Source organism: Cebidichthys violaceus, unplaced genomic scaffold, assembly GCF_023349555.1.
Source record: "Cebidichthys violaceus isolate CVI_PGR_0920_01 unplaced genomic scaffold, fCebVio1.0.p SCAF_145, whole genome shotgun sequence".
In the NCBI taxonomy this organism is placed as follows: domain Eukaryota; kingdom Metazoa; phylum Chordata; class Actinopteri; order Perciformes; family Stichaeidae; genus Cebidichthys; species Cebidichthys violaceus.
The window spans coordinates 42,260-55,381 of NW_027176313.1; the positions used below are offsets into that span (position 1 = coordinate 42,260).

At 41.3% G+C, this 13,122-nt stretch overlaps 1 protein-coding gene across 2 annotated transcripts in view; it reads left to right on the plus strand.

The window, feature by feature from the left end:
* nat16 (N-acetyltransferase 16) overlaps nt 1-13,122 on the plus strand; it is a 34,918-nt gene that overhangs the window by 10,199 nt on the left and 11,597 nt on the right. Inside the window, exons 2-3 of one of the 2 annotated variants that reach the window (XM_068709366.1) lie at nt 5,937-6,122; nt 12,769-12,994. In XM_068709366.1, the coding sequence (XP_068565467.1) occupies nt 6,067-6,122; nt 12,769-12,994 (282 nt within the window). In that variant the 5' untranslated portion in view covers nt 5,937-6,066. The remainder of the gene's footprint in view (nt 1-5,936; nt 6,123-12,768; nt 12,995-13,122) is intronic. The other variant, XM_068709367.1, reaches the window with a different exon arrangement.

Consider the following 13,122-nt stretch of genomic DNA (forward strand, 5'->3'; position numbering starts at 1 on the left):
ACATGTTTCCCTCCAGACGTGGTTTAGTTGTATGAGAATTTGTAGAAGACAGGGTTTGAGCCACATTATTGCAGCTGCCTCAAATACTCACCACAGCGCCAAATTTGTATTAATCCGCAGGTGAAAATAGTTTCCAATAAGTACCATATTTCCTCCTTTTAAAATGATGTTAATTAAAAACTAGAGAGGCCTGTTTTAAGAAATTGTGGAGCCTTTAAAACATTTTTTTGTTTTCTTCTTTCTTTTACAGTACATTGACATGGACAATACTGTTATTCTATTTCTTGCCTTGAGTTAGAAAAGAAGATGGATACCACTGTCATATTGGTTTATTAAATTAGAAACTGGAGCCAGGAGATGGTTTGCTTAGCTTAGCATAAACAGAAAGGAAGACAGGAGGTCACAGCTCCCCGCCAAGAAGCAGTCTGACACGTAACCTTCTGTAAACGAACGGGTTCAAATGTGTTAACAAGTGAACCCGCAGATTTGTTTCATCTCATTATGACAATTTATGATTGTGAAAATGTACATGTTCAGTAAGAACTATGGGTGACCGTGACTAAGTGGAGAGCAGAGCTGCCTTTCAATCAGAGGGTTGGCGGTTCGATCCCCAGCTCCTGCTCTCCTAGTCTCATGTCAATGTGTCCTTGAGCAAGACACTTAACCCCAAAATGTCTCCCGTAGCTGCTTCTACGGTGTGTAGATAGATACTGAATTGTAAGTCGCTTTGGATAAAAGCGTCTGCTAAATGACTGTAATGTAACTAATGGGCTTGGGGAATGCCACAGACACTGTTTCCACTTTAAATGTATTAAACACTGGATGCAAATTAGAATAGCCCCCACATGCAACAAAGGCTGCTCACCCAGTGCATTTGCCAACAATATGTGAATATAGTTATGTATTTCTACTCCTTACTCTGTTTCTTGGCCCATGACACATCTCTTTTCTTGCTGAGCTGGCCCAACTACCCACCCACATAAATGGGTCAAAAATAATATCTTGATACATATATAATGTTTTAGCTTCTCTGAATTAGATGTGTACGGCAAAAAGTATTTCTGTAACCATGTCATCGTGTAAGTTCAACTCTGAGAAATCAGACCACCTTACTATATGTGAAAAATCGGCCCAAGCCTGATTTCCCTCAGTGATCTGATATCTATGCTGCACCACCATGATTCTACAGTAGCCCATAATGGACAAACCAAACACTGGCTCCAGATAGGGTCATTCGTCTTTTTTTGTGTGTGTCAGCCATCGAAGTTCTCCAACACTCATGGCACAGGGAGAAGTTTCAGTTGGTTACAATCTGCAATCTCGGGCGCTAGATGCCGCCAGATCCTACACACTGGCCTTTAAGGCAACTGAATGGCACGGCGCTACTCAACTCCAAAGGTTATGGACAGTGCTTGGTACCTGGTACCTTTTTTTTGGTATCAACTCGGTCGGGGTTCCAAGTAAGCTGAGCCGATGCTAGAAGAGTTAAAACACTGCAAGCTACTGATTGGTGTGGTCTCGACACGGGACGTCCTGCACTAACACGGCATTTTTATGATGCAGCGGGTTTCCACACATGGTGCTTAGGGGCGATTTGAGGCGGCAACAAGTTCACTGCGTCTTCAAGGGATGGGATCACAAACCAACCAAGTGGACAGCAGGAACTCAGCCAGGGCTCCAACTAACCTTGAAAGTGGTTGCCCCATTGGCAATTAAGCATCAGCTTTCGGTTGCCATTTTTAGTCACTGATTCTCACCACAGACTCATTGTCCCCTCAGCATTGAAGTCTTGGATTGTTTTTTATATGTTTAAAAGTGGATACCACTGATGGTAACCAAATGCCAAGAATTGGTTGCAAGTTTCTCAACCTGGCAACCCTTACTGTCGAGCCCTGCCAACAGGGATCTACCACGGGTCAGCTTTGGCCCAATCAACAGCCCACCCACTGGTAAGCCTATCCTGCCCCATTCTGAATTATGCATAATGCCTCAGATAACGCATTATTCATGACCGATGCTACGTTTAACAGGTGCCGGTCTTAAACCATTAAGCACATTTGCTGAAGCGGTTCAGTGAATGCTTGGAGAAAGCAATGCTTCAAGTAGTGGGGTAATGCTTCCTCTGGTGCTGGTTGACGGACTCTAAGAGTTCTTGCCAAGGTAAGGGCAACATGAATAAATTGTGGGTTTTTTAACCTTTTTTTCATTTGGTAGTTAATTACATACTAATGACAAAATTCATATCTTCCCTATCTTTATTTCTAGGAAAAACACCCCTTCACCATCTCCTGGGCTCCTGGCAGGTCCGGTACCAGTCAAAGGCACAGAAGAATAGACCCGGGGGGGACATGGATGAACCGTGAATGAGCATTAACACTTTGTACATTAAAGAGCAATAATATGCTCTAGAGATAAAAAAAAACTATAAACACTAAACGGGGTTTGACTGTTTTATTTGCTATTTGGTTCAACCACTTCTCTTGGAGTACTCTCAGTTCTCTCTTCAGTAATGTCGGCATCATCATCTGTATTAATCACAGTATACAGTAATTATCTTGTCACATTTCTTCATGGAGAACATAGAACATGTGCCCCTCTCCACAGCGCTGTGTAAAAGTATGCTAGGCTACAAAATGCCACCCGCTACGTTGTAATTTGCTCGCTATAAATTCAGCTGTGGTCCTGGGAATGGTGGAAGAGGCCATTGCATATCTACTGTTACCGAGGAGATGGCACCTTAGGGTTCCTCTTACACAACTGCATTGAGGCATGGTCACACTCGCTTTTAAAACTACAAAATTCTGTTGTCAAGTTCATTACAATGGAAAAGCCACAATCAGTGGATTGAATCGTGGGCATAAAATGTGCAAAAGATTATCTTAATTTGAACTTTGGTGAATTATGACCTGTGTAATTGCACCGTTGACCAACAGCAAGCAATGCTCGATAACTTTACGAGAGTAAACGGCACTGTGCAGAGAAAATGTTGTGACTCAGGCAGCTTTCGTTGAGGATCTGAGAGTTGTGGCTGAATTCAGATCATCCAGCTACCACCGCATTTGGCGCTCTGCATCAAACTCTGCTTGCGTGTTGCCGCTGTGATATCTTTTGAGGTTCACCGAAGCTTTTTCGTTGTCGCTTGAAGTGGTGATTTGGCATCAAAGGGAAGCATGTTGTAAAATTTCGGCTTTTCTCCCCCAATGACTCAGAAGCAGTTTTAAATTCTATGAACCTCCAGTTGACTACAATACGCGGAGCATGCTCACTTCTGCCCCCTTACTGCAGCCATCTAAAGCTGGGACCAGACCACACCTTTCCCTACGGTCCAGGACCATGGGCCTGCCGAGACAGACCAATATTACCGTGCCGTCTTTCACAGCCTGCGTGATGTACCACAGACTGACTTCTAGGATCTGGAATGTCGAATACCATGGCGACATGGAACTCATCGTGTACATTGTCAATCTAGAGAAGATGAAATATTTGGACATGACGTCCTAAATGCGGAATTAATTGTCTTCCACTATGACCCAAATGTCAAATAGTTTGGTTTAGTAGTCTGATCCAAATGGACGACTACTAACTAACTCATTTGATTCGAGTTTTTTTATTTGTGTGTGTGTGTGTGTGTGTGTGTGTGTGTGTGTTTGTGGGAGGTTGGCGGGGTTGATGAAGGGGGTAGTGGCTAACAGTTTGAGAGCAGTGTTGTAGTCAAGACCACCTTAACCTAGACCAAGTCATGACCAAGACCAGAGCGTATCGGGACTAAGACAAGACCAAGACTTTGAGGGATTGAGACCAAGTAAAGACCAAGACCAGACCAGTGTGAGTCCTGGTAATGCTGTGTGTGTTCGTCTAAGTCAACAGAAATATGTAATAAGAACTTTAATAAACAAAAGTGAAAGATTATTCATTTTATGTTTAAGTCAAGCACCCCCCCCCCAAAAAAAAGCAGAGCTTCATAAATATAATCTCAGTTTTCCTGCACAAGTATACAAAGTATACTGATGAGAGCAGTGTAAGTGATTGTAGACTTCATTTCAGCACCAGGGACTCTCAGCACTGTGACCTATTAAACAGCCTGCTGCAGAATGAGACCCAGTATTGGCTGGCGTGCCTCTCTCAAAATGGAAGGTATTGATTTTTAGATGGTACATTAAGGTCATCTTCATTGTGATTTATATTAACTACATTTTATTGCATCTACACTTGGTTTCTTACAAATGCTTGGACGTAAATTGTGGATGTAAACCCCATGAGGGAAAAAGAAGAAAAAATCAGTTTGGTGGAGGGCTGCTGGCCATTTATGATCCCTAGTTTATGGATTCACAAATAATGCTGAGTATGTGCATGCATGGGTAGTGAATAGATAAATAATTAATGACTAACTTCTAATTAAGCAATTTGTTTCATGCTATTTTATTAAATTCAATAAGCTTTCCTTTTGTCAAAATCTATTGCAGTAGGGGTCACCTCTAGGAGAGGGTGGGACTCTTTCAAAAGCAATAAATCTAGAGGTTACCATTAACCGTGACCTCTGTCTTCATAATGTCCCACTATGGAGTCATTCGTTCCGCCATAATGGATAGCCGTCAAGATTTGTCTGTACATCATTCCACAAGGTCATTTTAGAAGATCCTGCATAACATTTTAATATATAGTCACATGCTAACATAACAGTATGTGTGGTCCTGTAAGTCAGTAAGCTACACACACTTCGCATTTAGTCTCAGGCCATTTTTGGAATTTTTGATGTCGGAAAATTATATGTATCATATGCAACTTTCTCTCTTGTAATCGGGAGTCTTGAAGTTGTTGTGTTTTTTACACTACATGACGGACTGGCGACAGATCTTTCACCAAGAGGAATCCCAGACGAGTATGTCTGCTCTCCAAAAGCCCATTTTGTCACGACAACACACAGAAAAAGTGACATGGGAAAAGACGTAATACCATGCGCGAGACGAAATTTTTTGTTTTTAACTTTCCTCGTAGTCATTCTTGTTGATGTTGTCTTTGGCACAGACTAGCTTGTTTCCGCACATCTTTTCTATCCCCCTTTCCTCTAGGTGCAACAACAACTTTGGTCCATGCAAACGCAACACATACAGTATAGTTGCTATTGTTACCCATGTCTTTCGCTCTCATTGGCTGGAACGTCCCACAGGTCCAGATATTTATCCCGCTAGATATCTGGTATCTGTCTGCGATGCATCAGCGGGCCTCTCGGCTCTCGTCTTTGAAGAGTTTACACGTAGCGCTCGAGCGGCGATTTGCGAGCACCGAGGCCAACGCCGATTTGGCTTGGATCTGGGGCTTTAGTCGGGGAGTGGAAAATGAGGTTGTATAGTGTGAACTAGACATTACTGGAAACAGATGTCAAGTCATTGGTCTCACTGTGTCAATCTTTTTAAAGCGTTAATCTTTTTGTTTAACAAAAGAATAACAAATAAGAGTCTTGCAGATTATAGTATTTGGGACTTATACATAAAATATACTTTTAAGTTGTCTGTTGAGGGACATAGGACTATTTTTGTCTTCCTTGTGTCTTTGCTACAACAATGCTTATTGGGTTTGATACAATAATAATTAGCTGCATGGTGCCAGGAGATGGCACCATGCAGCTATTACCTCAGTTTATAACCAAAGCAGAATACATTACAGAAGATCAAATGTCAAGACAGTACAGTGGTTGTGATTTTATGTAATTAACTAAAATACACACATACATGATGTGTAGTAACAGGTAGATTTGCTTAACATTTTCTGAAAGCTTGACTTATCCTATACAGACCCAACCAGTGTAGGTGACAATGTGGAAATATAGCCCACAGCCGTCTCATTTTCATGGCAACAAGCACAGAGTGATGATTGACAGATTTCCCAAACTAATCATTTTCTGGTGCCTGTGTGTCAATGGTTTGTTTCATGTATAGGCGGGGCTGCGTGGGAAAAATGACATGGAGCCTGCTATCGCGCAACAGAGCGGTTTGCTTATGTGTTTGCGTCAGCATGGAGCCTACTGGCATGAAGCACTGGAGCCAAGGATCTGCCCAGAAGACATGAATGATTTTGGTGTCCATGTTCTCATCACACCAGCAGGATAATCTACAGAAGACATGGTGTGTTCCTTTGAGTTTTGTATTATTCAGGTGCTCAAGATACTTGTTCTGTTCCATTGGAATGTTTCTATTCTGTGTGGCAGCATACTCCAAATAAATCAAATTTGGTTTGTTAAAAAAGACAAAATGGCATTTTCATGAGGAACGTTTGATCACCAGTGCGTACTGGCTTAGCGTGCTCATAACGGTAAACCATCAGATGAGTAATCTCTTTTGAGTTACATCATATAATTCTTATAATGCTACCTCTTGGGATTGGAGTTATTCAGGCATTGCTGAAACTCAATCATCAATCGTAGATTGAAGATAACAATTGGTAGATCCTGAGATGCTGATATCACTGTGTGCCAAGTATTCAGGCATGTTGGTCGATTCACCAACAAAGTCAACCGGAAAGAATTTGCTTATTTGTGTGCGTCCTTTGGATAGCAGATCTCTCCAACTCATTGTGTCTTTTCACACCAAAATTCCAAAGCTCCTCTATCTGGCACGGGCATCACCAAATGACCGGACCCCAATTTACGGCGAGCATACTGGCGATTGCCCGCAGTGGCGTATTTGATGGCAGTTCAACAGTCTTTTTGCATATGTGCCAAATTCCATTTTGTTTGGAGTACACTGCCAGCCGAAGAGGGGGAGCATGAGAGAGTGAATAGGAGAAGAATGAATCGATGAGTGTGTGAGAGAGAGCGGGAGAGGGAAACACAAAAACAAAATAGCATCGCTCTCATTGGCAGGACCAGACTATCCAGCCAGGCCTGACACCTCATCTCAAAGCATCAAAGCATGATGGAAAAATACCAGTGTCCACAGTGTGTACGTGTGTGTCTGCTGTGACCAGACAGTGTTTTCACTACAAATGCCCTTACAGCTCACATGGCCCATTGATAGATTATTGGAACATGTCTAGCATTTCTGTTTTAGCCTCTACAAACCAACAACTCCCCTAAGGGATTGACTCTCTTAATGGAATTAAATACGCACAATACAAGCTCACAGGTTATGAAAAAGGGCCTATAATAACCAAGTACTGTACAGCCACGATAACAAAGTAAGAACACAGAATGATGTCTTATAGGTTGTTTTATACAACTGTGTCCACATTCTTTACAAAGTTAAACCATTTGTTATACAGCGATGAATCTCTATGTTAGGTAGGGTTCTGGACATGAATACAACAACTTCTATAGTCTTCTTGTCGAGCAGGAATACAAAGTAGAGATAAATCACTCAGCATTTTGTACAGTTACACTCTGTCTACACTAGCAACACATTCTCACTCTATCAAATACCAATGTTTGGTCAGTAGTCCTACGATTCAAACTGTGACGCCTTTGGTTCCGCTCTACCGTCTTTTCAAAATGAGATTTTCACAGGAAACAACTTGGTTGAGTTTAGGAAAAGATTGTGGTTTAGATTTAAATAAGCATTTATGTTACGTAGCATAGAAGTCTACGTTATCTTCACGCTAAGTAGTAATGTTACGTAGTATAGAAGTCTCAAGCTAAGTAGTAATGTTACGCAACGTACTTAAGGGGGCAACATTACAGAAGTGCTAAGTTTAAGTAATGTGATGTCAAAATGTCAAAATAAGACTTTTGGTTTCACACTGGACACGCCCTAACCCAGAATAGATCGTGGTTAGGGTTAAAATAAGTTTGTTTTGTAGTTAAGTAGGCTACGTTACTTTCACACAATGTGGTAAAGTTACATAACGTAGTTAACCCAAACACGTCTCTTGGGTGAAAGTCCTGTGTAACAAAACGGCTTGGTTATGTTTAGGAAAAGATCGTGGTTTGGGTTGGGTTGTTACATAGGCTACGTTATCCGCACGAGATGTAGTAAAGTTACATAACCTATGATATGTAGTGAAGTAAGCTACGTTATGCAAGTGATGTGGTAATGCTACTTAACATTGCGTAACTTAAATTAAGTCAATGGTGAGTTTTGGTTTCACAAGGGACCTGAACACCTGTTTCCTGGGTGAAAGTCCTATTTTATTTGGACCACACCATCCACAACAACCCCCTCCCTATGCAGACTTTACCACTCTTTACACTACTTGACCTGACTTCCTCCTTTACTCCTGCCATAACGATGGCCCTGTAGAGTGTCATAGTTTGATGCATGGGGTCACTGACCAGGCTGCCGTATTTGACGAGTTGGGAGTGAGAACGGGCTGACACCAGACAAAACTCTTCCATTTATTTCATCATGTTGCTATCTACGCTTGCTAAATACTGGCATGCACTTCTGGGGCAGGTGTAGACTGCCATATTGAATAAATGTGTGTGAGACAGATGGCAGAAAAATGTAACTGAAACCTGTCCGGTGTAATGTCGTAGAACTGCCCGTTCTGGTTCGCAGTGTTATCAGCATTGCAGCAGCACTCAATGATGCTGTTGAAGCATTTAGCAGCCACGGGTAGTACGCTATTGTTATTTATCTTACCGGCATGACTTGTAGATGTGTCCCATGTATTCACAAATAGGAGGTAAAACCTGTGTTCTAAAATGTTAAAGATGCTAGATTTGCAAATAAATTTTTATTTTCAAAACCTTTCATCATATTGTCACTTTTTTGGACAAATTGGTATCATTATATAAGAAGGATTTTACTAAAGGCCTGTAACAAATCCTTTCTCACGATTCTTCTCCAAGTTCCCCTCTTGGCATTTCAGTGCTACATTGCTCTTAGCATTTTCAACATGATTATTTTTCTCCATGATGATTTCTTGGTCATGCCACTGTTTTCCGAGTAAAGTACGCTGTGTGCACCTTGGGTCCTGCCAGGCTGCTGGACTCTGTTTCTTGTTGTCTGGTGTTAAGGGCCTGCTCTTGTGCTTCATTTTTAGTGACTTGGTACAATCCTAGTCCAGCCTTCTCTTCTATCGTCAACTATCTGCCAATGGAACACTCTAAACCCGTCTTTAACTTGCTCTTCCATAGCCCCTACTTGCTGTACTCTGGTTTCATCCTTCGAAGGCACCATTTAGATGTACTCATAGGTGGTTCTCAGGACACTCGTCTTGGTAGTGGTCTTGCCCTACCCTTCACTTTTCTTGGGTCTCCATTGGAATCCTTCCTTCTTGCTTTGTTTTCCATGACTTGATGTTTGGAGTTGTCCCACCTTACTAGACAATGGATATACAAGTTCTAGTATGTCTGGCTTGGATCTACATATTTCTGTTGATGTGGCATTTCACCACAGTCCTACACTTTCTCTGTGACTTCCTTGATTCAGGGCCCCATTTTGATTGTGAAATGCTTAAGGATAAAGCTGTCCTGCGTGTATGTGTGGCCATCTGTTAGTTCAAGCCATTCAGTCTCAGTAATCCTCTTTCTTTTTTTCAACCACAATTGGGCACATGTGGTCCATGGAGGCTAATAGTAGTCCTATTCTTGAACTGTATTCATAATCACAAAATAACCAACTGGGAAGGTTGAAGCTATGGCAGAAAAGCAGAAAAGGATAGAGCACCGCTACCTTTGGAAAATAAGTGTTCCTTACTTTTCTAGATGCTTCAGATAGAGAGGGACTTTGATGTCTCCAAGGGTGGAATTTGTTTCCACAGTATGCGCACGGTATCCTGTATCTGTATCTGATTGGGAGTAGCATAAATTATTGGATGAGGCTGTGACCAAGTTTATGTTTTATGGTGACAGCTATAAGTGTGATGGCTCTAGTATTGAGATTCACACAAGATCACGTCTTAAGCCATTTTCTCATATCAACTCCGGACAAACACTGATTTGGACGTTTCCATTCTCACACACAGCTCTTCTAGTATATTCAGTGTTGCAGTGTTCTATTGACCGCCAGATATTCAAGATGTGTGTTGCATCGAATTAAAAGCTTGCTTGTTGCCAATTAAGGCACTACTCGAGACTGGTGTGCTTGGTCCTACAGTTTTTAGTTTCAATTTTCCTTCATGTATTGACACATGCTGTATTGGATAGTTGGATGGTGGTCTTTCTTTGCCATCGTCTTTTGTGACATTGGCCACTGCTTTTATGGTGTGCCATTTTATTCTGGCAAGCAGTTAGAAACCCCTGTTTAGCAGTCTCAATTATGGACCATCAATTGTGCGACTGTCTTTGACCTAGCTCTGTGTTGGACTTCAAGTACAATTTGCAGTCTCTTGCTCATTATACTTGTATTGATATCTCTCATAGGGCTGGGTACCATTGGAAAATGTTCATCATCATCAGTGCCAATGCAAAACCTCAGTGTTGCAGACAATATCAAAACATTACTGTCTCTGTTTATGTACAGTTGTGGTACAGGGGTGAAGTTCCTGTCCAAAGACCTGTGGTTCCATTTAGAGTACCAGTAACTCCAGCTTGGTCTTGTGTTCCAATGAACACATTTTGCTATGTTCACGGATGTCCATGGCAGTGCACTCCTTCTGTCCGGTTGGGGCACCTGCACACTTGGGTCACAACCGGAGCGGGATAACGTGAATCGTCCATGCTTTATTCCCTCCCAATAACATGCATAAGTGGCAGGTGAAAAGAAGCAAAGAAGAAACGGAATCACACGGAATAACGTTAACCTAATTCTTTTTTATTCAAAACATTAAATCAATGGGGTCAATTTTCAGCACTTCACATCTTTTGAAATTCAGGTCAACAAAATGTTCTCAATATTCAAAAACTATTGAGACTCTATACCCAGCCCTACCTATATGTTATTGTATGTTTTCATATTTTGATGTATATTATCATATTGTATCACTGTTTTTGTATGGCTTCTTATGTTATGTTGCATGTTTCCTTTTGGCACAAGCTTGTTTTATTTAATTTGATCACACTGTACTGCATCATGTGTTAATGCATTGTATCTAAACTTAATTAAATGCAAAGATCTTCATAAGAGCAAGCATCTTGTTTTTGTTTTCCTCGGTGCAGAGCCCTAACACCTGGCACCTTTAGACTCTTGTTCAATATTATTCAACATTAGTTTGATTTGGTTTGAGGTCACTTTTCTGCCAGAACACTTGCGGAATTTTGTGCACCCACTCCAGTGATCCTCACCCTATCTGATTACCCAACACACATTTTATGTACCCTGATGTATCTTATTTGGATGAAGTTATTGTACTGGGCTTTCAGGGCATATGAAACAAATGTGTTCATGGTGTTCTCCATTTTTTCTTGTCTATTTAATCCTGTGAATTCTTTAGCCAAGTTCAGGACAAATGCCAATGTTTGTAATGTGGAGTGGGTATCAGAGGGTATTAGTGTATGGATTAGGGGGCTGAGGGTATGGATTTACAGGATTTATGGGAAAAGACTTAGGGATCAAGATAGGTGCCAGTCTTCCACTTCCTGTGTCTGTTGTCATTAATCTGTTTTTGGCCCATCTTTCTGCCTTTTCAGCCTGTCTCATCTAGTTTGTTTCCCTCTGTCTTGCATTTCTTTAGCTCTTCTGGTTCATTCATCCAGCTTCCTTTGCATATATCTCTATGCTTTCTTTTAACCTATTCCTTAGGGCGCTCTCACAAGCCAAAGTTTGTTTGGCTAGTCCGAATCAGAGTGAAATCAATACTATTGGTTTGTTTTCTATTTAGCCTGGTTCAGTTTCACAATGCACAAATTAAAGCGGACCAAATTTCAAGAACTGCCACTTCAATGTATAGAATTGCGGACTTTGACATGTTTTCGCAGACTTCATCTAGCATATTCTGTATGTTCTCTTCAGTTGAGATGTCAAGCAAACATCAGACTTCTGCAGAAGTCCAAGTCAGTCCTATCACACTCATGTTGTTTATCTGTATCCATCTTAACAAATGCCGGAAGCTTTTTTTTTGGTTCACTTCCTGTTAATGGGTCGGAATCTAATCTCACTGCAATCGAACCACACAAGGGTTTGCTTGGAAACTGTCCGGTTATTTTGGTCTGCTCCAGAGTGCGATTACTCAGTCACTCACAACTGCCCAAACGAACCGCACCAGAGTTACATTAAAATGGACTTAAGGTTGACTTGAGAAAGCGCCCTTAAAATAATTCAGCTACATGGCACATCTCTCTCCTGGCAATCATCTGTAATCAACTCCCATTTGGTCAGTTCTTTCGGATTGATTCAAAATGTGTCAGTCTGTCTTTGTGTTCATGGTTTTGTCACCTGCAGTTTTTTTTCTCCTCCTGTCCTGCTAGCTATTAATTCCTGCACCAATCTCATCCCTTTCACTCTTAATTGCTTTTCAGTCCCAAGTAAACATTGGCTTTTACAATTATTTCAACCAAAACCAAAGAAAGTCTAATTACAATTGGCAATTTTTCACTGACTGCATACAGTATGTTTCATTCACATTGTGCAAACCATATGAACACAAGGGATTATGCATCCAATTATGCACCTTTGATATTGAAGTATTGTCCTTTGGGCCTAGAGACACTAATACGATTGTTGGTGTAATTACATAATATACAAAAGCAGCTGTTATCCAGGCGGCTATATCTCTGAAAAAGCTTGTTTCTTGCTTTGAATCAAAAGATGTGCACTCAGTGTTTCTGCACCACCCAGAATTTGCCTTCTGAAAGGAATTCCTTGGTTAGAACAGATCTTGAGCTCTCCTAAATCCTAGTTTAAGAAAAATAAATACAATTTACAATAACCTCTCCCCCACTTTGTATCTCATCAGTAATTTCAAGATGAAGATCGATACCAGCCTGACTATGCTCCAGCTCCCAGAGGCCCTGTCCCAGGCAGGCCTTCAGTTCTCTGTGGCCACTGAGGAGGATTTCGATGAGATCATGGCCATGAGCCAGGACATCTATGGTGGCCTTGATTACCTGCCCACTCGATACACCGACTGGCTACAGGAGACCAACCGCACAGTCATACTGGCTCGCAAACAGGGAAAAGTGGTAAGTTCAATGAATAGCATGAAAATATTTTAAAGTTATGTGTTTCAGAAAAGGCAGAATTGTTATATTACAGAAGTCAGAGCCAGTATGAAATTCTTGAGACTAGATTTGTCTCAATGCGATGGTAA